At 40.2% G+C, this 26,433-nt stretch overlaps 1 protein-coding gene across 1 annotated transcript in view; it reads right to left on the bottom strand.

Moving 5' to 3' along the window:
* SSPN (sarcospan) overlaps positions 1-25,557 on the bottom strand; it is a 35,886-nt gene extending 10,329 nt beyond the window's left edge. The window contains exon 1 of the mRNA XM_042991992.1: positions 25,282-25,557. Within this exon, the coding sequence (XP_042847926.1) occupies positions 25,282-25,557 (276 nt within the window). The remainder of the gene's footprint in view (positions 1-25,281) is intronic.
* Between the last annotated feature and the right edge of the window lie 876 nt (positions 25,558-26,433).

Genomic DNA, 26,433 nt, shown 5'->3' with positions numbered 1-26,433 from the left:
AGGGATACAGGATTGATTTCATAAGCAGTGGGACTCCCGTGAAAATTTTTAATCAGACAAATGACATGATTCAAGGCATCATGTTTCAGGAAAATGAGCAGTGGTGTTGGGTGGGTTGGCATCCAACCCACATCAGGATTATTATTTTACTAATCTAAGCAGAATTAATATATCAGGTGGGCAGGAGCTGAGATGACACAAAGTCAGGGAAAGAGACAGAGAGGAAAGTTGTGGTCCTAGCAGAATCTGTATGTCTTGGCTATTGCATGCTGATAGGAGGACACTGGCAAGGGAGAAATAGGAAGTGATCCCCACGTGCCTGAGTGTCCATGAAGGAAAGAAAGGCACGTGTCTGGCTGAGAGGACGCTGGGAAGAGGAATGACAACTTTGAGACAAAAGATACTCGACTGCTTTGTCAAACCAGATTTTCTTTTTTAGTGCCCTGAAGTTTTGCAAATGTGATTTAGAGTTTCTAATCAAAGTGTATCTGTTCACCCTTAATTTTGGAAACATTAAAACGTTGCTAAGTTGTACTTTAGGATAGAAACCCTAAGCAACCCTAAGCGCATCTTCTGCTAAGCACGGTTTTCCTAGAGACGGATGTTTGAAGGGTAGCTGAGTGTCACCTGGTAAGCCATTAAATGACTGGTTTGGTAATAATTTCTACCCCTAGGGCTAGCTTTACACCACAGGGTAGCAGAACTGTTTACTTACAACATCAACATAGCATTTTAGGGTAATGCCTCTATCCTAGTCTCTCCTTGTTGACATAATCAGTAACTTGCTTGTGCCCCCGTGGGTTCTCAAATTGAGCGCTGTTCAGGTTTCTACTGGGCCGTGATGCCAAAAGCCAGACCTTCCTTTAGTGCCGGCTCTTCCATCATTTGGACTGGCTGATAAATTAATAGTAAGTAACATTCCCAGCACAGGGATATAGCATTAAAATACAGGAGCATGGCACAGGCTGGAGAGATCTGGGTAGAAAACAAAGCAGGTAGGACCCAGGGAGGCAACTTTTCAGCAGAGAACCGGCAGATGCAGAGTAATGATACTGAAGTTATTTGTGTAGACCACAACATGACTGACATTTCCAAGTCAGGGATGAACTTCTTTCTCAAAGTTCATTTTTAAAAGTTAGGTAGAAGTTTGATAAGACCTGTAGGGACTCACTATGTATTGTCACATTAAGAATTTACACAACTGAAACAATGGAAGAAAGACCTCCTTTTTTGTTCATTGGCAACAAACCAGATGGAGGCTCCTCAACTTGCTTCTGTGAAGATTGTTAAATCCTGAAGCACGTGCCTATACGCCCTTGTTAGTGTTTGTTTGCAGGTGCATGCACAGGGTTGGGCTCTCTCCCACGTGGCTATCTTTGTCCCTAGAGGCTCTTGTGAAGCTGGCACTTGCCAAGACTCCTCTCTTTGTCTTTATGAGAGACACATTCCAACAATCAGGCCTAACTGGACCCGCATGTTAAAAATCTGCCTCTGTGCCTTGCTTGAACAAATTTTCCCACGTTGGTAGTATCTACTCCTTTGTAGCTTCATTAGGCCAGTTTCCAGCAAGAAGGTGCCCGGGAACATATGACCTCATTCTAGGGCATTTCTCATGGTCAACTGACAGAACTCTTTTGAGGACATACACTAGCCAGACCCTTTGCACAGCTCTGGGAACTGAGAGGTGAAAAGATAGAGTCTCAGCCTTCAAGGAGCTCTCTCTCTCAGTCCAGTGGGGAAAGAGAGCACAGTGAAGTTAGAATACCATCTAAGTACTAGGACCTCATCTTCCATAATACACAGGAGGGGTGATTAACCCAAAGGCAACTGGGGGAAACTTCCTGAAGGGAGATGGATTTGGAAGGATAAGCAGAAACTAGTTAGGAGATGGATGTGAGGAAGGGTCAAGAAAGTACCAGTAGGTACAAAGGCATGCAGAAGTGCAGAGTAAACATCGAGGACTCCCATAGCTCCAGTGCAGAGGATAAGAGAAGGCACAAGAAGTGCTTACAGAGATGGCCAGGAGGTAGGTCACAAAGGACTTTTGTTTCCTTCTAGGGCGTTTGAAGCGGAGGGATGGTATGATCTACTTTGCCCTTGAGAATGGTCCTTCAGGCTGTGAAGAATGCACTGGGAAGGGAAGACCAGCTAGGAGGCCATTGTGCATCTACGGAGAAATGATGAGTGCCTGAGCTCAGCTAGCAGTGGGGAGAGAGAGTGGGTGTGTTTGAGTGACACGAGGGAGGCCGAATCTTTGGGCCCTAAATAAAGACCAGATGTGAAGGCTGCTGGGGTCGGAGGGGTCAGGAAGGTGCTCAGCCACCTGACTTGAGCTGCCAGGTGGATGGTGTTGATATTTAAGGAGACACAAGATACAAGAGGAAGAGCAGAATGGGAGTGGAAAACGAAGATGCCCACATGGATTCAAAGCTCACTGCAGGGGCCTAGAGCTCAGGAAGGAGGTCTGAGCTGCAGATAAACACTTGTTAGTCATCAGCATATGTGAAGTAATTGAAGCCATTAGAAATGCTAGACCATCCAGAAAGAGTCTAGTGAAAATAGAAAAGAGCCAAGTTACCCAATTATGCAGAATTTTTGACTCTTTTGAACAGAAAGCATCTTAAATATACTTCTTATAATCTTGGTTTTACTTCATAACATGTCTAAATATTATGAAACTGATTACCCTCTTGGATTTTTGGATTTCATTTTGAGATCTTTGTATAGCACATTTGCTATGGAACCTGGTTAAACTCAACACATTTTAATTTCTTAGCCTTGTGCTAGGGCTCAGTGGGTTCCAGGAGGGGGGACTTCTTTTTCTTACAGATCTGCATGTTAGAACAATACTTCTGTATCAGAGGGTTTATTGGTGTTCAGCACCTTTTAGAAGAGTAGCATTTATCGAAACTTAAAACTGAAAGCTTTGTGGCCATGGGGAGGTAATCAGATTTCTCACGCCAGACTAAGGGTCTTGTTTCCTGAGCTGGCAGGACATGGACGCTCCAGGAAGACAGGGTGTTCTGACTTCCCAGGAAGGGAGGAGGAGCTCATGTTAATGAGAGACCCGCCAGGTCTATCTGGAACAACATTCCTGGATTCTGGGCCAGAGCTTCCATTAGATTTGGTGAGGTGAGCCTCATGGAACAGGAAAAAAGCAGTTATGTAAGGTTTTCAATAAGGCACTCATTGGACCAGACACCCAGGCCTGGGGTGGACAGGTGGTGTCACTGAGCACAAAGCCAAATAAGAGTGGGGTAGCATTGGGGAAAGTAGTGTAGAGAGGGCAGCGAGGCTTTAAGAACTTGTCCAGTCAGTTCTTGTACAGATGGAGAATTATGCTAATAAGAAAAGCTTGGAATGAGTTTTTTTTCAATGGGAACAAAAGACAACTACTGTCATCTTAAATCAATTTTTGGATGCACGTGTCTACAATTTGTTTTCTCTTTAGTGTAAAGAGAAAACCGAAGTGCTAAATTCCACCTTCTGTCTAAAGATATTCTTTGTCTGCTTAGAGTGAAGGCTGCATTCTCTCTTGTGGGTTAGAAAGTTAAACAGAGATGAAATGTTCTCTGAATGTTAGATCCATTTCTAGATGGATGAGTCCTGAGTCCTGTCACACACTGTTTCTGTTTTTGTTATTTGGCCCTATTGTACCTGCAGTGGTGCTTTTTAAGGGTTGGCATTATGAATAAAAGGTGAGTGCTGGACCAGTGTCTTGGAGATTTACCTAGACATCATTTTTTTTTTCCTTTTCATTCCGGCATAGCTAGAAGATCCCACTCTAAAACATTTTGTGAGAACGTGAATTATTGGTATTTACTTCTCCCCATGTCATACGTGTTTATATTCTGGTCTTGTGACATTCACACAGCATCCAATTTATTTGTTTTCTTCTTTTAGTTGTCGACAGAGCTGCTTGACAGGGCTATCTGGGGAATACAACCTTCCCCTGTCAAATGCCTTTCAAGGTTTCTCTCCTCCTTCCACCCCCACCCTCTCATTTGTGGACCTGAAATGTGACTCTATTCCTGTAAGTTAATCAACTTTCACCTTTATATTCTGTCAATATAGTAACAAGATGAACTCTCTTCTCATGTTTGCACAGACAATTGATCAACAAGAGATGTAGCAGAACTGTAAATATTTCTCTGGATATTTCTTAAGAGAATTTCTGTGGATTTTCATCTATTTAATAGGATTTAAGGTCAAATATTAGAAATCACTTTCAACAAATGATAAACATATTGCAATCTGTCAACTGAATGCAGTCTCACCCAGGAGAATTGTTGATTAACACATGGTGTGTCCGAGATTTAAATAATATATAAAAGAACCTTTCATGAGCATCTATTAAGAGATGTTTATTGGATCAAGACTTCAGAAGGATGGGAGAGAATATTTTAGCATAACTTAAGCATTTTTACTGGATTGTCATTGCCACGGCCTTATGGTAAGACAAAGTCGAAGCCGGTGGTTCAGAATTACTTAGAGGACTTGGTAAAAACTGGCCCAGTCCCCAGAATTTCTTATCCAATTGGTCTGCAGTGGAGACCAAAAATTTGCATTTTTAACAAATTCCTGGGTAATGCTGGTGTTGCTTTTGCTGCTAGTCCTGAAGCCACACTTTCAGAACAGGTAGTTTAAGCTAAAAACACAGTCTTCTAAATGCTAACACCTGGTCTGGGGCTTATCTGAAAGTTTGAGGTCTAGAGTGATACACTGACAAGTGGGGTTTCCTATAGAAGAGCTGTTTATTATAAGTAATAATGAGATATAATAACAATAATTTTCTCATAAGGAAGTTTAGTCTTTTCTATCGTAGGAATCCTTAAAATTGAAGGGAAAACCCTTCATTGCTATCAACATGAAGTCACTGAACACAGAGTTGGGAAGAGATGGGCGCAGTCAGCTGCCACAAGCCCACCAGGAATGCTGTAGCACACTCCTACATCTCTACCACATTTTCTGCCTTTTCTCAGCCCCTTCTCTTACAGAAGCATCTGCTTCCCAAGTGGGATTCATCTGTAACTAAAGGGCAAAGTTTGGCACATTATTCTTTCCTAGTTATTTGGAATCCCTGAAACCAGCCTGCAGAATCACATAAAAAGATGCAAGGGAGGGAGAGATCCAGAGAGCAATCCTAATACTCATTTCCTGACTGGAAATGGAGTAAGAACTGGTACAATGTAATCTTTCAGATCTTTCTATTAATGGTCGTCCTAATCTAGGTATTACTCCCCACTGAGGTTAGCTCAACAACCTTTATTGAAGTAGATACTAGGAGTGTAAGGAAGAATAAGATACGGTCTTTGCCCTTTAGAAATTTACAGTTTAGTCCCTACTTTGTTGAAGAAGTGAGGCATAGGAAAATTAATTGCCATGGGTAATGTCGTTTGATCAGTTTTGGCCAGGTGGGAAAATGAACAGTCAATAGTAGCTCATACAAATCCATCCTTACTGTTCACTCATCGAAACCCCCCATCCTTTCTAAATGTAAGGGACATTGAATCAACTGTGTGTTTTTTTTTTCCTCCTGTGTATTAGTTTTTAAAGACAATAAAGTTTTTGGTGCTAAATAGGACTTAAATATGGTGGAACTGTGAGGTTATTCCCTCCCCACATTTATTATTTTTTTTTTCAACGTTTTTTAATTTATTTTTGGGACAGAGAGAGACATAGCATGAACGGGGGAGGGGCAGAGAGAGAGGGAGACACAGAATCGGAAACAGGCTCCAGGCTCCGAGCCATCAGCCCAGAGCCTGACGCGGGGCTCGAACTCACGGACCGTGAGATCGTGACCTGGCTGAAGTCGGACGCTCAACCGACTGCGCCACCCAGGCGCCCCCACATTTATTATTATTATTAGTTATTATTTTAAATTACATTTTGGGGTAAACGGACTCAAAAATACTCCTCCTAAACAGATGAGGTAAGAAAGGTGAAAAAAACTCTTGAAAGCATGAAACATTAATTAACAGTTCATTCAACAAGTGGTAACTGCTTTTTAGTTCTGTTACAATCAACTAGGAAACTGTACGTGTAATTAAATGCTGCACAGTGGGAAAATGTGGGCTAGAGTTGATGCTTGACTCTATTATTTTAGTAGCTACATGATCTTGAACAAAGCTCATTCTTCATAGCCTCAGTTTCCTTATCTATGAAATAGAGACAACAATGCCTTCTTTTGATGGTTAATTCAAAGATTAATGATAATGTAAATAAGGCGCCTACAATAATGCTTAAGAAATAACGGGAGAAACACTGGCAGTAATTATTATAATAATTATTATTGCAAGTCACTCATATGTTTATTAGAGCAGATCAAATTTAGAGCGTATTTAAGGGCTCACAAATGAATTACCAATTAACCACGTTTAAAACTGATAGCACATACACTGTGTTGGTTACAACTGCCACAGAGTCTACTCTGTATTAGTGGATACCGGTGAATATATTCCATAATCTTTATATTTACATAAGAAAAGCTAATTACCAAGCCTAAATGGTTAGACATTTTAATGCTAATTTTGAGCACTTTTACGTGCCAGGCATTAAATTAAGCACTCTACGTAAATGATCCCATTTGGTCTTCATGAAAATCCTATGAAGTAGTCACTATCATCAGCCCCATTTCATAGATGAGGAAACTAAGGCTCAAAAAGGTTTTATGCTCAAGGTCACAGAGCAAAGATAGAGCTGCTGGCTGCACCAGAGTACAGAGCCTGGCTCTTAACCATCACCCAGCCTGGCCACCTCTATGGAGGAATCTGGACAGCACTGTAAACAAAGTGAGAGCTGCAGATATTTAGAGAACATTCCATTATCTGCTCCTCTTCCATGCTGAATGGTGTGAAGTACCACTCCGGAGGCATAGTGGGGAGAAGTCTTTGAGATTGCAAATGACTGTCCAAGCCAGGAGAAGGTGACACAGTCTTGAAGACTCAGCCTCTTCATGGATAACATAGAGAAAAGAACACTTTATAATTTGTTTTAAGGATCATGAGTGATGTGCCTGCAATTGCAGTAGATAATGTTTTTTCTCCATCTCATAGGACCTCAAACTGTGCCAGTATAACTTACTCTGAAACTTGAGCTGAAATGAATAATACATATAAATGTAGCCCTCTATCACATCTTAGAAACAATCTCATTTCGTTCATTTAACAAATATTCGTTCTGTACCTACCACGTGCCAGGTACTCTTTGAGGATCTGGAGATACTTCAGTAAATAGAAGAGACCAAAATCACAGTGACCATAAACAAATGCCTTAGTAGATACATCCTATGTCAGTCATAGAGGAGCTATGGAGAACATAGGACTTAACATCATTGCTTCTTTTTCCCATAAACGGGACATTTAGTAATTAGCAAAATGCAGATAAGTCCTCAAAGCGGTATGTTCCCTCTCAAAAACTGAACTGATAATGCCCACTGACCCCTTAAAAAAAAGACGATTGACTCACGGCTTTCTCTTATGAGAACCTTGCTGGGTCTGTTATTCCAACAACATGTATCTGCTCTAAGTTATCTAAGACCTAACAGGCTCCAAAAAAGATAACCTATACATGCCTGCAGGAAAGGGGCAACAGAGGGTAACTATATAAAGTTTTACAGCAAAATGGTCCACGTGCGTAAAGACAGAGACAGAGGCAATATATCCTAGCTCTAGATCTGACAGACCTGGGTTCAAAACCCACCTCCACCACATTCTAGCTTTTTGTCCTGGACAGGTTAACTTCCTCGAGCTTCCGTACCATCATCATTTGTGGGATGATCAACAATGCCCACTTCAGAAACTGTTGTAAGGATTATGTGCGACAGGAGAGGTGAAAGACGTAACACAATACCCAGCACGTATGTAGCAGTCAATATACATGTGTCAAATAAATAAACAAATCTATTCATTTAGTGACTTGGGCTACTTTAGCTCTCATAGCAAGGGCCCACTTTTCAAAAATCTTTCCAATAGTGTTGACATAAATAGTTTGCAAATACCTAAGAGTTCTAAAGTTCACTTTCTGCTTCTTTTCCCTTCTGCATCAAAACTATTCTCTACTACCCAGGAAATTCCAGTCTTGGTAACCATGCTGAGCTGCATATGTTTCTCTGATTACACTATTATGGTTTTACAAAGACAAGCATTTAATTTCTGAAAAACTACTGTCCAGCTAAAAATATTTTCTGTCCAAAGCAGATCCAAGATTAGTATCACCTTTTAAAAAAAAGAAAGAAAGAAAAAGCATAATTGGGGGCACCTGGGTGGCTCAGTCGGCCAAGCGTCCAACTTCAGCTCAGGTCATGATCTCACGGTTTGTGTGGTCAAGCCCCACATAGGGCTCTGTGCTGACAGCTCAGAGCCTGGAGCCTGCTTCGGATGCTGTGCCTCCCTCTCTCTCTCTGCCCCTCCCCTGCTCGCACTCTGTCTCTGTCTCTGTCTCAAAAATAAATAAACATAAAAAATAAAGTATAATTGTTTTAGCCAAACTTAGTGCACAGATACTAATGGGAAATTCCAAAAGTGATATAAATATAAAGATTCAAAATCAACCAAAGAGTTTATGGCAGTATTGAACATCAAGATGCGAGAGAAAGCTGTAACCATCTGTCTCTAAACACTACAAATATTAATGTACAGGCATTAAAACCCAGAACATTATTATAAATTTGAAAAAAAAAATTCTTGGTTTTTATTAAACCAAGTGTGAAGTAGTAGCTTCTTTTCCACTTAAAACAAAACTATAGCTAGCAACAACTTTTTATGTCTAGCAACTTTTGCTAAGGAGAATTTTCTTTGGCTCATCATACATCAGGAAGGGATTCAATGCCTTTTCATTTGCCTTAGGAATCTCCAAACCCAGAGTTTCACTGTTTTATGCTTTTCATTTTTGTTTTTTCCTTAGAGTAAAAATAGTCAATGGACAGCATTAGTCAAGAAATACTCTTGTAATTCAAGGACTAAATTCTGCTTACCCTGGGTAGAGTTTGGGTTACAGCACACACTGTCATGGATGCATTTCCCCATCCTCCTGTGGGGGTTGGGGGGAACAATTTGCAATATTTGCTTTGCAAAGACAACCTAAGAGATTAGTTTTAAAAGAAGCTCAGTAGATGGGGTGCCTGGGTGGCTCAGTCAGTTAAGTGTCTGACTCGATTTCGGCTCAGGTCATGATCCAGGTCAAAATCTCTCTGTGAAAAGGCAATTCTAGATAACCAGTTCTATCACAGAAAATTATTTCTTTTCAGAGTCTAAAGACAAATGACACTTGCTCCATCACACCTGAGTTTAGCCCATCTGTAATATGCACTCAGTCTTTTCCTCCCCTTTATTATTATATTTGACTGAGGAATTGATACTTGACAAGTCCATGTCTGAATTACTGTAAATATATGTATAGACTTTTCATATATGGTGTGCAACGATACTGAAATTGAATCAAAATAAATAATTTATGTGGTAATGGATTGAGTTGAAAAACAAAGCAGGCCTTTCATCACCGAGAACTTGGCTCAATCTAGATTTCTTTGGAAAATAACTTGTAGAAACAAGATTTCTAAGAAGTAATGAGGCCATTCTAAAGGCAATCATTGCTCATGTAATCATCAGTGATGAGACAGATTCACCTTCTCTGTTGCGATAAAAGCTCTCATTGGTTGGTGAAGAAGTAGGGAATAGTAAAGAGCAGTTACATACCAGGCTGAAATCTTTCCCATGGTAGGATATATCCTTTATAATTCAAAGTGGTGGCTTCCTTTATAATGATTTCAAACTATCTGATTGCAAAAAAAATATATATATGTACATATATATATAATTATGTATATTTACATATATTGTATATATTTGTATATAATACATATATATATATATATATATATATATATATCTTTAATTTTCCTAGCCAGTGCTGCCTTGTAATTGCATTTCTGTGTAGTTTAGCCACATCTGTTGTGCCAGCACAGAAAGAGCAGAAAGGAAAATGTGCCTGTCAAGTGACTGCCTTATTTCTCAGCACACATTGTGCTTTGCAGATGTTCACTTGTAGCTCATTTGTTGCTTTGTAAGATAACAGAAAACTATCCTGACGGAACTGATAAAAAGGAGTTGAAATTTGTGATCAGCAGCTGGATGAAGGGAGCATGAATCCCCCAAATCCTATGGATATAGTGTGCTTTCCTTGATGTCCCTGCCAATTTAAGGCTGGAAAGCTAGGGAAATCTTTGAGAGATGTGCCAGCATGAAATTGCTACAATTCATAAGTTCCAAAAACCTTGCCTAAAGATTATTGCAAATAGCTCATTTTAGACCAGTGAATCTCACAACTGAGTGTTGTATCAACACAGAGAAAACAGAAGACAAATCCAACAGCTATCCTAATGTATGACTTATCATGGAAACATTCAAGTAGAATCCCTTTGGTTTGGGTCTTATTTTAGTATTCTAACAGATTTGTGTATCTACGTTAACATTCATATTTGATAGTAACTACTGGGAATTTTTGCAATTACATCCTCAAAAAACTAAACGAGCACAAACAACAGAATCGTGAAGCAATAAAGTTGGTTGTGGATGAAAACTAGGTTTAGGACATGAATTGTGCCTTTCACCTAAAATGCCCTTTTACTTTTCCATCCCCCTTGGTATAGTACTTCTCCTTTAATTATTTTGCATCCAGTAATATTCATTCTTCAAACCCTGCTCAAAAATCTCCTCTACCCAGACAGAGTATGTTTCGTTCATTACTTACTGTATATATTTGCTCATTTATTCCGTAAAACAATGCAATAAGTAAAAAATACTGCTCCGTCTTATAGAAAATTGTGACTGAGAGAGGTTAAGAAATCTGCAAGTTGATCCAAAGACTTGTTTAAACATCAGGAGGTTTTATTTCTGCATAATATTAAAGCCTAACTTATATGAAACTCTTCTAGCTGTGAAATACATTAAAATGCTCTGAGCTTCCACAGGCTAAGAGATGGAGCTAAGACCGTGGCGTAAAGGTAGGCCCCTCAAATGGCTACGCCCTTACATGACTCAAAAATAATGAACCCACTAGCACTGGAGGTCATCAAGAAAACTGTTGTCTTGGCTGATGGTGGAGGTGGAGGTGGAGGTTTTGAGAAAGTAACATGAAAGCAGTCCTGAAAAAAAAAAAAACTTGATTTTTTTCAACAAAAAATTGTGAGGAGGACAGAAAGAGGAAGGGGAGGGGTGAGAGAGAGAGACATGATATAAAAGAGAGAGAAAGGGTAAGTCTTTGAATAAAGGAAACATAAGAAATATATAAACTAATTGCAATGTATAGATCTTATTGGGATCCTGATTCTGACACTGAAGAAATATTCATGAGTTAATCGTGGATATTTGACCACTGATTTGATTCTATTAAGAAATTGTTAACTTGTTAGGGATGATTAGTATTTTGATTATTTTTAGTCTTCATCTTTTGACTTACATATGAAGTATCTATGGATGAAATGATATAATATCTGGGATTTACTTCAAAATAAACCAATATGTGGTGTGTGGGTGTGGAGTTTCAGAGCATATAAATGAAGCAAGATTGATCATGAGTTAATAATTATTGAAGCTGGGTGATGGGAACACAGGTGTCCATTATAATATTTGATCTACTTTTTTTGTATGCTTGAAACTTTCCATAATAAATAGGTTGAGAAAAAAAAAGTGGCTCATAATAGCACTGGGACACCTGGAAAGAGAAACCATCTTGAAGGGTTACACCCTCAAATAGGCCACCGCAAATTATTACGTATAAAGAAAGCCTCTTGGAAAATGAACTCACAAACCAACTATAGCAATCCCATAAACAATCAATTCATTAGTGAAGGCCGGCACTGTATGCATTAAGTTTATGTGTGCACACAAAGATACACACTCTCTCTCTAAGAATTAAACTTTGTGAATTTCAAATAATGGAACTAAAGCAAGCCTATAGAAAAAGTACATTTGGGGCACCTGGGTGGTGCAATCGGTTGAGCGACTGACTTCAGCTGAGGTCATGATCTCAAGGTTCGTGAGTTCGAGCCCCACATCAGGCTCACCGCTGTCAGTGCGGAGCCACTTTGTATCCTCTGTGCCCCCTTCTCTCTGCCTCTCCCCCACTCGTGCTCTCTCTCTCTTTCTCAAAATTAAATTAAAAACAAAAAACAAAACAGCACACTCAAAATAACTGAAACCATGAAAGAAGAAACTGAAAACGTGAATAAAGAACAGGGCACTTTAAAAAACACCAGGGATATATTAAAAAATAAAACATCAATGAAAACAAAAGACAAGTTCTAGAATGAAAAAAAAATCATTGGAATTAAAAACTCTATGTAGTAGATTAAACTCAACTGAAAAGGGGAATAGTGAACTAGAAGATAGATCTGAAGGAATAACCCAAAATACAGAACAGGAGATAGACAGGAAATGCAGCAGAGAGGGTAAGAAACATGAAGACAAAATAGGAGGTCCAAACATATCTCTAATAGTAGTTTCAAATGGAGAGACTAGAGAGAGAGAGAGAGAGAGAGAGAGAGAGATTATTTGAAATAAATAAATAAATAAATAAATAAATAAATAAATTTTTTCAAATATTTAAAATATTCAGAAATGTTTTTCAGAATTGATGAAAACGCAAAAATCTTAGATCCAGGAAACATAACAAGTCTCCAACAGGAAAAACAGAAAGAAAATCCACATTTGGACACACTGTAGCTAAACTGTAGAACATCAGATAAATGGAGAGAGATTCTTTGCTCACGTAGAGAAAGTACATGAATCAATCAAATGAAAATACCAAAAGGATTTTTCTTGAAACTTCAAAAGAAGCCAGTTCTGACATGTATATGGAAGAGAATGTGGCTTAGTCTCACCAAGACAATTTTGAAAAATAAGATGGGACTGGGGATGGGTACAGGTGAGCTGCTTATGCTACCATCTTCATCACAAGGTGCACTGTAGTGCTGTTAATTTAAACATTGTGGTATCGGCATAGTGAATGACAAATAAAATGACGAAATTAAAGAGACTTACGGACACAATTCTCAATCTAATATGGGAACTTGATAGATGATAAATGGCCATAGCATTTCAGTTTGGAAAGGATCAATTATTCACTACATAGTACTGAAACAATTAATCACTTGTATGAGAAAAACTGGACACTACCTCACATCTCATGCAAAAAAGTTAGAACACATAGGTTAAAGATATAAATACGAAAGCAAACCTTCAACATTTTTGGAACACAGTCTAGAAAAATGTCTTTGTGACCTGGAGTAGAGAGAGACTTAACATATATCAAAGCACATACCATAAAAAAATATTGATAAATATAGGTATGTTAAAATTAAACCTTATTCACAACAAAGGCACCATAAACAAGGATAAAAGACATGATACCAAAAAGAGAAGATATTGCCAGTAGCTAAAACACAAAGGTTAAATAACAAAGAAAAGAAATTCTATAAATCAATGAGTAAGAGACAACTCATAGAAAATATTTGTTGAGTAAATAAACACTAGAAAACAAATAAAATGGCCAGTAAACATTAAAATACATTCAACTACCGTAGTAATCAGAAAAACATAAATTAAAACAAGGTATTGCATGGGGGTGCCTAGGTGGCTTAGTCAGTTGAACAACCACCTCTTGATCTCAGCTCAGGTCTTGATCTCATGGTCATGAGTTCAAGCCCCACAGTGAGCTCCATGCTGGATGTGAAGCCTACTTAAAACAAAACAAAACAAAACCCAAGATATTGCACACAAATAAGATAGGTAAAAATTTTAATGGTCTGACAGTAACTAATGTTGACAAGTTGTAGATTGGTGGGAATTCTAATTTACTGCTGGTGGGAGTATAAATTCATACACTTGTGGCTTTGTGGCCCTGATTGGTGATAGCTAGTAAGTTGAAGATGTCTATATCTTATAATCCAATAATTCAATTCCTAGGAATGTGCCCTAAAGAATCTTTGAAATACGTGCATAGGGAGCCATGGAAAAGAATGTCCATTGCAACACTTTGTAATTGCAAAAAAAAAAAATCAGTTTTGAAAATAACCTAATATCTCATCAACAGGAGAATAAATAAATTGTTGTATATTCATATAATGAAATATAGCATAGCAAAAGTGAATGAATGGTATCTATGTACTATTATAAATTAATCTCAAAAACAATATTGAGCAAAAATGATGTCGTGTCACCATTTATATAAAATTTAAAACATAAAACACAATTATTGATTGTGGTTATATACATATATGAAAGTATGAAAACACACATAGGCGTGATAAACATCAAATTCAGGAGAGTAGATAACTCAGGAGAAGGAGGGTGGGGTCGGAGAATATGACTAAGAAAACAAACAGGTGATGTCAATGTATTGTAATGTTTTATTTCTTAAAAAAAACTAAGACAATTAATGAGAAAATATTAAAATGATAAATCTAGGTATAAGCAGGTGATTGTCTTACTATACTCTATATGCCATTATATGTGTGAAAGTTTTTGTAATTAAAAAATAATCATAGAATTGCATAGAGCCTCTTGTACTTATTTAAACCCACACAAAAATGAAAATAAGGAGTAAAATAAAAAATTTTTGGAAATCGTTACCAATTGATAGAGCTAGGATTCTACCCACATTTGTTTCATTCCAAAGCTGATGCCCATTCTGCAATTTCAGACCCCCTCTCCTTGACTTTTCTGATCCTCTCTGGGCAGGGTTCATCACAGCCTCCACTGTGCTATCTTCATCAGGGTACCACTCTTGCACTAGGGTTTTTAAACTGTATTGTAGCTGGTTGTACGTGTGTCCTCTCCTGGACACTGAGCTCCTGCTGGCACTGTCCCTGGCATATGGAAAGACCAAGGCAGCCTAAGAGGTGAAGCCTTTATTAGGAAGTATCTTTCTTATATAGGCTTTTGTTTCTGTTCTTACCCACCACCTAACTCACTTTCTTGGTTTATCAGAAATGAATTGCCAATATATTCAATATACACCTGCGTTTGCAAAACTAACCATTTTCAAAGAATGTAAGAGAAACAAAGTTTGTGTTCTAGCATCTCCCATTAATCAACAGGAGGGACAGAACTGCTACATATTTGTGGGAAAAGTTAACAACCTATATACTTCATTTGTTTCACTCTGGGATTTTTCAAGTCCTCAGAAGGGAAAGGAATCTTATAAATGTGAATTTTGCCTACTCCTGTGGTATAGTTATAGGCTGGATTTTATTACTCAGCCATAATTAGGTAGGTTCTCAAATTAGGTCCCACTTTAGAAATGATTGCAGAAATAATTCTATATTGACATCTCTGGGTTCATATATCTGAAATAGTACAATAAATAAAAAGTTATGAAATGATACAGTATATAGAAATTATGCAGTAAATCAATATAAATTCAATTATGTAACATTGTAACAAGAGTGTAAATGAGACCATTCTGTTCAACCTCCAAAAAATATTATCAAGTGGGTTTTCTAATTGAGAGCACGTTAAAAAAAAAAAAACAGGCTATAATGTAACATTAAGTGATATATAGTAATATTATTTATCCTTTGTAAAGTGTTTTGTCCTTTTCAAAATGAAGAGGTCAGTGTCCCCAAGCAGCCTGCAGCCTCACTAGCATTTCTCCTGTTCCCTTCCATGGCAACATGGGTTAGCTAGACACTGAGCTTTTTGTGATGTGTGTGAGGACAGGCAGAAGGGGAGCGAGGCCTCAGGGAGGTCTCGAGGTGGAAAAATTTGTGACGCACTAGATTCGGCGACTGAATGAGAATTATTTATTGAGGGTTCTCTAACACAATAGTTACGGTCACCCTATGTTCATCTAAAAAAAAATCTATTTGGTCTCAGAGCCCTTAACTCAGATCAAAACGCTTTAATAGGCGTCCCGAACTACTTGTTCACGAAAAGACTATGAAGCAAAGCCAGCCTGCGTGGGTTTGATCCTTCTGTTCCAGAATCTGACTAGCTGACTGCAGGAGAGAAACGCATAAACTTAGTGAACGTGTAACCTGTAAAGTAAAATGGTTGGATTCTGCCATTCATCTATATGCAGTCCTGGAGAAAGTATTTTCCATCAATTACAATGTCTTCACCTTATGGAGACCCGATCTGCTTTTTCATTGTCTTAGACACTCCACCCTTTCCCTGAGAGAGGGATGGAAACTCCGGATTCTCCCTAAGTGAGCAGCTCGTTCTGCTCTCCAACAGAAATGATGAAGACTGAACTGCTATTTCCCTTATCTTGGAAAAGGCCTCCTTCCTTCATAGCGTTCCTGGCACAGCTAAATGTGAGATAAGATTCAGCCTGAGCCTAACGGCCTGATAGGCGTGCCACACCTGATACTTTAGAAAGAAGCTGGTGTTATTTTTTTTTTGCCCCTAGTAATACAGCCAAAATTCTCTCCCTAGTCAGGGTCTAGTTAGCACATTAGCAATACCCCCTCTTTTCTTGTCACCTGTCATTATCTTCCGCACAAGAGAGAGGCCTTGGTAATAACCTATCCTAAAGGGTTTTTTACTGGCTCGTTACAATGAATGCTGAATCAAACACTTTCAAAACAACAGTTGAGTGGGATGCCACTAAAACAGCATCCTTGATGTTTCTCGCAGCCTCTCCCAGCCAGGGCGGAGAGCTGCTCATCTCTGCAACAATAGAAGCAGGCCCCACCAGAACTTCAGCAGCATCTGAGAATGCTGTTTGTGAGCAAACACTTTGCTTTCCAGTGTCCAGTCACTTACTGGCTTTTTGCCGGCACCCAGGGAACACAGCGCTTGAACACGCCCATGGCTGTGAGGCAGGGGACGTGGCTCTAGCAAGGTTAGAATGGTGTCAACTTCAAATAGGCTCCAAGATCAAAGCTGAGATATTGCAGGGGGGCCCCGGAACAAGGACCGTGCCTTGTGTGTGCTCCTCATCTGGGCCTGGGATTGGACCAACTATTGAAAGGAGGCATACCGGACAGTTCGAGGTAGTCTACTCTCGTCTTTCCCTCTGGGATGGTTTGGGTTGTGCAGCACTTGATAAAGAAAAGCAGAGCCTAGTTTAGGATTTCTAAGCTAGACACATAGGATCCTATGAGAAGGTATGTCAAGGTATCCCCCCCTGGGTGGGGTGGATCTACTAAGGAGACACAGGCTCCTAGACTGTTACATCAGGAGACCCAAGGTGGAAACATCTCCCTGGTTTTATTCTGACCTGTTCCATAGAACAAACACTGATAATCTGGTAATTTTCAGAACGATCGTCAAAAATGAAAACAACAGGGGCACCTGGGTGGCTCAGTTGATTGAGCGTCCAACTTGTCTCAGGTCATGCCGATCTCATGGATCATGGGTTCCAGCCCCATGTCAGGCTCTGTGCTGACAGCTCAGAGCCTGGAGCCTGCTTTGGATTCTGTGTCTCCCTCTCTCTCTGCCTCTCCCCAGCTCACACTCTGTCTCTGTCTCTGTCTCTTTCAAAAATAAATAAACATTTTTAAAACTTTTAAAAAAAGAAAAAAAAAATGAAAACAACAGCTGCATAGTATAAAGACCTGAGAGGTGACTTCCCTTGGGTTCTAGAAACACTGAGCATGAGTTCACTGCCCATCAGAGGACAATGACCAATGCTCCGCCAACCACCCTCATTTCCTTGCCTCTGAAGCCAAGGTGTCTTTTCGCTAGATCCTGCTACCGAGTCACTCCTGGGACAGAAAAGTAAGGCAGAAATTTACTAAACAGTGATTCCTAAGCTTTAAAGAGCTGGTGGCAAATGAAATGCTTAAGCTACCCTGAGAATTGTAGGCACTGGCTGAATCTACTGCACTTGACTTCTACAGAAATTTGACAAAAGCAGCAATCTGTAAACGCAGAAAAAACAACCTCCTCCATATGTCTCACTCCTGGCATGCGCACAGAGCCACACCACCCTGTTGCACCACCACATAGCAGTTTACTGGCTCAGAATTCTCATCAGAAACATTCACACTTCTGTCTGTTCCAGTGGAAGTCATAGGGCCATTATGAATAAGCTGGCAAATGAGATTAAAAAACACTGAGGTACTTGTATGAACTTTGATCCTTCACTGAAAGTGCTATCCGCTGAATTATGTCCTCCCCAAATTCCTATGTTTAAGCCCCAAGGGGACTGAATTTGGAGCTAGGGCTTTTAGGAAGTAATTAAGGTTACGTGAAGTCATAAGGGTGAGGTCCTAATCCAATAGGACTGGTGGTCTTATAAGAGGAAGAGAGAGAGAGAGAGAGAGAGAAAGATCTTTTTCTCTCTCCAGGCACAGGCACAGGCACAGAGGGAAGCTTATGGAAGCAGACAGTGAGAAAGCTGCCGTCTGCAAGCCAGGAAGAGAGACCTGAACAGAGGCTGCTGGAGCAGACTAAGACAGAAAGAACAATGTGTTTTGGTTATTGCCATACATGTAGGTATACACATATGAATGTTAAAATTAACCAGGGTGGGGGCGCCTGGGTGGCTCAGTCGGTTAAGCGTCCGACTTCAGCTCAGGTCACGATCTCGCGGTCCGCGAGTTCGAGCCCCACGTCGGGCTCTGGGCTGATGGCTCAGAGCCTGGAGCCTGCTTCCGATTCTGTGTCTCCCTCTCTCTCTGCCCCTCCCCCGTTCATGCTCTGTCTCTCTCTGTCTCAGAAATAAATAAACGTTAAAATTAACCAGGGTGATCCAGTGAGCTGCATTGCTCAGGCATCTGCTACTCCTGCCAAGTTTTATCTCAATACACTGAGATGTGAGGTGGCATCCAAAACATCTGAAAGAGGATGTGCCTCTGAAATAGGCTTTTATATAGTTTGTATTATAAACACTGTTACCAACATCCACTTTAAAAAAAAAAAATTCACCTTGAGCTTATGAACTCATAGTAACAAACCTGGATTTAAATATTCACAGCGAGAAATAACTAGAGTTAAAATATGACATCATGAGGTCCCCTCCAGGTCTAGATTCTGATGGGCCCTTTTGATCAGCATTTCTCTAGTTTGCCAGGATCTAGGCCCTAAAAATGAACTGTAGTTTGCAACAAAATGATATCTAATTAAAGTTTAATGACTAGATTCCATTCCTTTCCTCCAGCAACACAGATATATGTATAGTGAGCTCTTCACAGAGCCTTTAATGTTGATGCTAACCCTTTAGGGTGAAACACTGGTAGGTGGACCCAGTTATAGAATACCCTTTGTAGAAATGCACAGACAAGGCTAAAGGCAAGAGAAAAACTAGAAAACATCCACTTACTCAGAACAAATTCAAAGTGGATTATCATACTGGCAAACTACAAAACTCTTGGACTAAATTGGGGAAACCTATGCCATTGCTTTCTGTGTATAAGGAAGACATCAGCATTCAGCCACGTCAATCCTAATTTGTCGTCATTTATTCTACTTAAAGAAATGTGAAATAAGTCAAACGACCTCTTTTTCCTCTTTTTTTAATCCTGTAGTTATTTTATAACACAGAATTAAACATCTCAGTAATGCTAAGTTAGTGTATCCTGGATATTTCTGGAACCTAGGAGCCCAAAATGCAGGAATAACACATTCCTTATTATTACCTCATCGTTCTTCAAAGTGTTATCAATAAACTTAAATTGGTATTGTAAAACACAGCTATATATCATACCTCAAACCATGGTTTAAAAAATGTGTTTTCACAAGTTTAAGCAGAAACTATGATAATGGGAAGTGTGGTATAGACAGAGTTCAATTCAACACTGAATGGGTACCCGTCTTGTGTCTAGGGATATGCTACGTAGGAGTCCCATGGACATGCGCCATACTTAAAGAGAATAAACTGCTTTATTTTTATTTGATTACCCCCCAAATCCTATGCACTAGTATTTCTGCCATAAAAAATAAAACCAAATGATGACTGATACCTCAAAAGTTTCCAGAGGTTAAATTTCTAAGTTGAATATATCCACACTACAGGATTTAAAAATATCAGGACCGATCACTTCTCCTCCTTATTTTAAAAAAAGAAAGAAGATCCAGGGATAACTTCCTCATTAAATACGCACCTCCTTGGCCTTCGCATGTGTGGCTTAGTATGAGGCTAGCTGCAGCCTTGAAAATATATTTCTCCTAATGATTCTGTCCAATCTTAACCTTCTTTATTCTTTATTCTAAGATCCTTTCAGGAAACAGGTCACCAAATTCTCAAATATTCCATTATTTTCATATACTTAAATTAATTTCTTTTGCCAAATTAATTCAGTGGTATTCCATTTTTCATACTTACTAGGAGAACTTCACATACCTAGAAGATAATTTTCCTACCATTATTTATTATATACACTCAGTGGAAACAGAGTTAGGCCATGTAATTATCATTCCTCAGTTTCTAACAATCCTATGACAGTTGCTATAATAAAAATTATTTCCCAGTGGTGCCAGAGGTACAACATTAGATCTTGGAAGCATATCAAGTTCCAATGTGAAAAACAATGTATTATTATGTAATGGTTTCTTTCTTTTTTTTTTTTTAATTTTTTTTTAACGTTTATTTATTTTTGAGACAGAGAGAGACAGAGCATGAATGGGGAGGGGCAGAGAGAGAGGGAGACACAGAACCGGAAGCAGGCTCCAGGCTCTAGCCATCAGCCCAGAGCCCGATGCGGGGCTCGAACTCACAGACCGTGAGATCGTGACCTGAGCTGAAGTCGGTGCTTAACCGACTGAGCCACCCAGGCGCCCCTGTAATGTTTTCTTAAAAACATAATTTCAGATTAAATTTCTCAAATGTCAATATACTTAAATGGAAAACTGACACCATTTTTAGTTTCTTGATTTTTTTCAGGGTCTGTCCAAAATCCAAATGCCAAACCTTCCTCACCTTCAGTTTCTCCTATAACCATGATCAAATCATTTAGCCAAATCACCATGTCTCAGTTTTTCTACTTATAAATTACGGATAATATTATCTGTTCCTTACTTGCTATATGTCATATATCTACTTGTACATTTCAGGATCTATTCTGTTTTAAAATAAATAACCACCTAATTTTCCATTCCATTAAGCAAGGGTTAAAAATAGATTTTAAAAATCCGAATACACCTGCATTTTGAATTCCTTAGAGTAAGTTAACATATGAAAACTGCTATTGAAATTCTTGACAGGACTTTTAATCATTCCAGATTCATACGCTGAGCTTTATGAATGACATTAAAGAAAAGAAATATTCTTCCCTCCATTTTAAGCCCTTTCCTTAAACTTTCCAATGTGATTAATGTGGTATATATCTCAGGGTTTTTATTCTGAGTGTGGTATGGGTACAATGGAGAAGGTGTGAGGAAAGCTAAAAACCACAATAATGCAAATTCCCACTTTCCTTGGGAATATTCCCTACAAGGGCCAAGAGACTAACAAATACTATGCATCCCCATTGGGGATGAGAGGCAAGAGTTTGCTCTTAAATTGACTTCGGCGTAGAGATGCCAAAGCAAATAAATCACCATAAGTGAAATACTTTGAAAGGTAAATGGGCTTTAAAAATATTTGTGTAGGTTAAATTTTCTAATCGGAAGTATTCATTACTGTCAGATGTGATAAGGGCACATGTCCATCAGGATCTCTAGAGATCTCCTCCTGGTATATGATTTATTATTTTTAGACCAATGCCTAGCACAGCAGACACCTCCAACAAATGTTACTGAATGAAGAAAAATAAGCCAAAGTTCAAATATGTTACACTTCACTGAAGCCAAATTATGTTCATTTGAGTAAGAAGTTAAGTAAAGGCCTCAAAGTTCTTAGATCCCTTCAATGCATATGTGGTTTTTTTTCTTTTTTATCAATAAGGATTCTGGAATGATGAACACACCTGAATGCCTATTTGACCCAACTACTCAAGCCATTAGTAGAATAAAATGCAGAGCAAACTTTTATTTCCTAGGATTCCCTGCCTTTAGCCAAGTTCATCCTCAAAGACCCTGTTTCACTTTGTATTCTCATTGTGGTGTGACTTACAACCCTCCAACCATTTATAAAGAATTTTGAGAGAAGAATGGCACTTTTACAGGTTACATAGTCTCAATAGTGGCTCCATTCCATTTTTTTCCTTTACAGGAATCTTTTGTAACTGAAGTAAAAAGACTTCAGTCATCTCTCTGATGGAGGATGAGGAAAGTCACATTTATGGGTAGGTAAGAAATGACCTATTTGTTTTCCTAAAATTCCACTGGACATAAATCTCTGACCCTAGATCGACAGACTTCAGTTTATAACCAGAAGTTCACTGAATATTCATCAAGTTACCCAGACATTGGTCAATGAGAAGTCACCTGAATGGATTCACTTACCTACCCAGATTCTACGATGAGAATGGCAGTCGCCAAATCCTAAAGGAATACGATAGTAACCTTTGTAAAATGAAGTAAGTACTATATGGTAAGAGGAGACGCAACCAGTATAAAGAGAAACAGAAGAGTGAAGCATTAAAGCTGTTGATGGGGTGGGTGTACAGTCTGGGTGCCCTGCTTGAATGCAGCCTAAATTATAGAAGTGGGTTTGACTTTGCCTCAGCCCCAGGGATTGACCTGTATTGCTTTGGTCTAGCAGATATCCTAAAGTGTGCAAATGTTTCAGTATTTCCTGGAGGATATCCCAGACCACAGTCACTCCATATCCCTAGGGAAAATGACCCTGAGGAGCTCTTTTTCCTCCAGGTTAATTGTTATAAACCTCCAGAGAGATCTAGAAAGTACTGACTAATCTAATACCATAAGATTGCTCACAGTAACTTGGCTATGAACAGAGAAATTTTGAGAATCAAATTGACATCTCCTTCAGGGTTCAACTGGTCTAGGAAATGTAGCAAGTCTAAAATAACTGTTCCACAAGACTGGAGATAAAATAGAGCCGCTTCTAATTTGAAAAGTGATTCCCACTACCAGTGATTGCTTCTCTGATTGCTAATAAAAAGAGCTAATTCACTCCTGAATGCTTACCACTAGCCAGCACTGCTCTAAGTATTAGGACTTGTATTCATTTATTTAATTCTCACAACAACCCTAAGAGGTAGGAATTATTGTTACCATTCTGATTTCAATGAAGAAATGGAAGCCTAGAGAGATTAAATAACTTGCCCCAAGTTATTTAGAAAATAATGGCCAAGTTGGGGCTCAGTACCAGGAGCAGTGTTTACACTTTTGCCTCCCTGTCTTTTCCCTTCCCTGAAAGTCTGGACGAGTGCCCGTGACCAGCCACACACAGGGAGATGAGGCTCATAAGCACGGTGTCTGTGGGAGCCCGGGACTCTGGCCCAGCCGGGATGAGAGTTTCTCCTCGCCTAACTCCAGGAGACCCTCCTCAACTTGTCTCAGGGCATCTCCACTGACTGCTTTTTTCTCTATAGATTCTCTGTTGAAAGAAAGCCTAAGATTACAGGTATCATCAGGCCTACACACTACGAGCAAACTTCAAATGGATCCTAGATTATAAACCGGAAAACTGGAAAGAACAGAGACCTGGCCGTATACAACGTTCTTTGTATCACACCCAGGGAGCTTCCAAGGCAATTAGGAGCATGTGATGCTTCTAATAAGAGCCCATGAAACTTCAGAATTGCACGATTCGCATGGCCATGCCTTAAACATCGGGACGCTTTTTTCGCGTCTAATTTGGTTTTTTAGTGCTGAGCTTTTTAAAGTTGAAATAGAGAAAGGATAGAAAACACACTCACAAATGACATCAAAACCACTGAATGAAGGAGCCTCATTCCTTCTTTCTTTTAATTCGCCTAGCCTTAAAGGACAGACTTTTTCCCCTGAGTTGGTTGACAGTCACTTAGGTGACTAAAATACCCAGTATAGCTTAGCGAAAAGCTATTTTTAAAATTACTTGATTTAGAAAACTCCAATCATGATAATTTCATGGGAATTTGTAGTACACAAATTAGAAGTTTTAAATTACTCTGCAAGAATTTGTGAGTTCAAATAATCTTAATTAGGAAATACCTGCATCGATGCATATTTATTAGGTGTTTTTGACATCTGTCCCTGATACAAAATTATTTTGAGGGTAGTTTTATGAGTTCTAGTTCCTGTGGTCAGTAATAGCAGTCATGACGCGGTATGAAACTAGGAGCCAGAAGTATCCATTCTAGGGTTGCCTGGCTGTGCCACTTTTAATCTCTGGGCCTAGAGATTGTCACTTCGCTTCTCTTAGCCTGCTTCCTCCTGTCCAAAGAAGGGAAACAGTTCCCACCTCAAAGTGTTGTTTCACGGATGAAAGAAAAGACTGCACGTGAAAGAGATCTGAGTAAGCCTCAAGGCACTCTAACAATATTAAAATCACAAACTAAATGTGGCAGCGTGGCTCCCTGAGGAAAATGCAGGTGTGGTCTGGTGCAAGAAGGAATCAACTTGGCTGATTTGCCAACTCGTGACTCCGGGTGAGTCTGCCCTCGGTTTTCTCATCTGAGAAATGAAATGATAGTAAGTGTCTCAGAAGGATGACGTGGGGATTAGAAATAAAGTACGGAAGGCCCCTTGCAGGACAGGCAGCACTAGGTGCTCAGTAAATGGCACCCATTTCACATCAAAGAATCCATTTAATTAAGCCAAGTATGCTGTGCGTTCCAACACTCAGTCACAACAGCTGACCAGTGTTCTGCTTAGAACAGTACGTCCATTAGCAGAGTCCCAAATATACTTCTGCGGCAGCCAGCCCCTGGGTTTATCCTATTTAGACTCCAGTAGAGTAAGGCTGTGCTTGCTGTATTCACAGATCCTGCCTTAAAACATTTCTTTATAAAACTTACTCATGAAATCTCAAATGTAAAAATATAAAAGTAATTAAATCAATACGACCCAGCGTGGCAACCCCAAACGCAGGCTTTCTCCAAACCTGCTTTTACGAGATGAACTTACTTCGCTTTCTGTTACTTATCTAGAGACAAGGGTGGGGTCCGGGGGACCAGGATGAGGAAAAAGCCGAAGTGAATCTGCTGTTGTTATCGAGAATGTCCAACTTAACCAAAATAAGCAGCCTCTGACTCGCCTCGCCAGCTCCAGAACGTCAAAGGCAGGCCCGTCGGAGCAAGAAGCGGAAGAGGGGCACGAGTCTCACCGCGCCCAGCCTTGCCCCCAGGCACACCAAGTGTGGCAGGCACCAGTCACCAAGCAGAGCGCGAGTTAGAGGAGTGGAGCTGGGGAAGGGCGCATGCAGTTGGGTTAGTCTGGACTCGACCATGCTGCTGTGCATTCCTGTTTGGCAAACGCGCTTAGGCAAAACAGACTTGATGCTTACAATGATCCCAGCCCAAAATGGAGTGTCTCTGACTAGCAGGGAGGAGCTGATGCTCGCCATGAGAAAGCCCAGCACGGTCACGGCGATGCCCAGGGCCAGCTGCAGCAGCGCGAGCAGCAGCGGGAACCGGCAGCCGCAGCACGTCCGGGCCTCCTCCTCCCCGCACTCCTTGGGGGCCCTTTTGCCCGTCTTCGGCCCCATGTCGTCGGGTCCGGCGGCGTCCGCGGCCGGCCCCCCCTGCCTGCGCTGGCCGCGGGGCTGCTTGTCCTTGCCCATGGCCGCTGCGTGGGTGGGTGGGTGCGTGTGCAGCGCGCTGGGCCCCGGAGCGCGGCGCTGGGCGGGCTGAGCCTGCCCTGGTATTCGAATTACGGAGGCTGAACAAATATGGAAAACATTTGGAGCCGACTCGCCGAGCCTCCAAAGGCCACCGGGAGCCCCGCCGCAGAGGGGGAGTCAAGGGGGGTCGCCAACTGCCAACGCGCCGGGACGCAGCGCCTGCTGGGCCCGCGAGCAGGGTTTGTCAATCGCCCTCGGCAGTCAGCGCGGGTCCCTTGGCCTTGTAAACCCTGTGCACTTTAGACAGGCTGCGTGTGTGTGTGTGTGTGTGTGTGTGTGTGTGTGTCTGTGGTGTGACTGTTTTCCTCACTCAAAACCCCAGGATTTTTTTTTTTTTTTGGTTTTGTTTTTATTTTCTGAGAGGTGCAATGCAAGGTGATGAATGTTTAATCATTTGAGTTTAATTAATAGGCAGTTTAATCCAAACTAGGCATTGCTAGGCTCCAAGCTGTGAAGTCATTTCCAGAAGTTAAATTGTTCTTATTTTCCAACAAAGAAACAGGCTCTTCTCTTTCTTTGTAAGTTCTGCAATCTGGCTGACAAAGGCACTTTTCCCGTTGAAGTAGGTGCTTTTAAAAGCACTGTTTATGGAGATGCTGGACTAATACACTCTCCCGAATGCATTTGGTTTTAAAACTTCTTTCAGTCATCTATATGGACTTCCCAATCAGTCTTCACTAATTTCCACATCAGTGGCTAGGGAGCTTGGTCACGGACAGTTCAACTCCGTCTCCATTTGGGGTATTTTTAAAAAATGTTTTATTTATTACTGACACACAGAGCGTGAGCAGGGGAGGGGTAGAGAGAGGGGGAGAC

Source organism: Panthera tigris, chromosome B4 (genome assembly GCF_018350195.1).
Source record: "Panthera tigris isolate Pti1 chromosome B4, P.tigris_Pti1_mat1.1, whole genome shotgun sequence".
Lineage (NCBI taxonomy): Eukaryota > Metazoa > Chordata > Mammalia > Carnivora > Felidae > Panthera > Panthera tigris.
The sequence above is the reverse complement of the archived record's forward strand: the minus strand, read 5'-3'. Positions and strand labels throughout refer to the sequence as shown.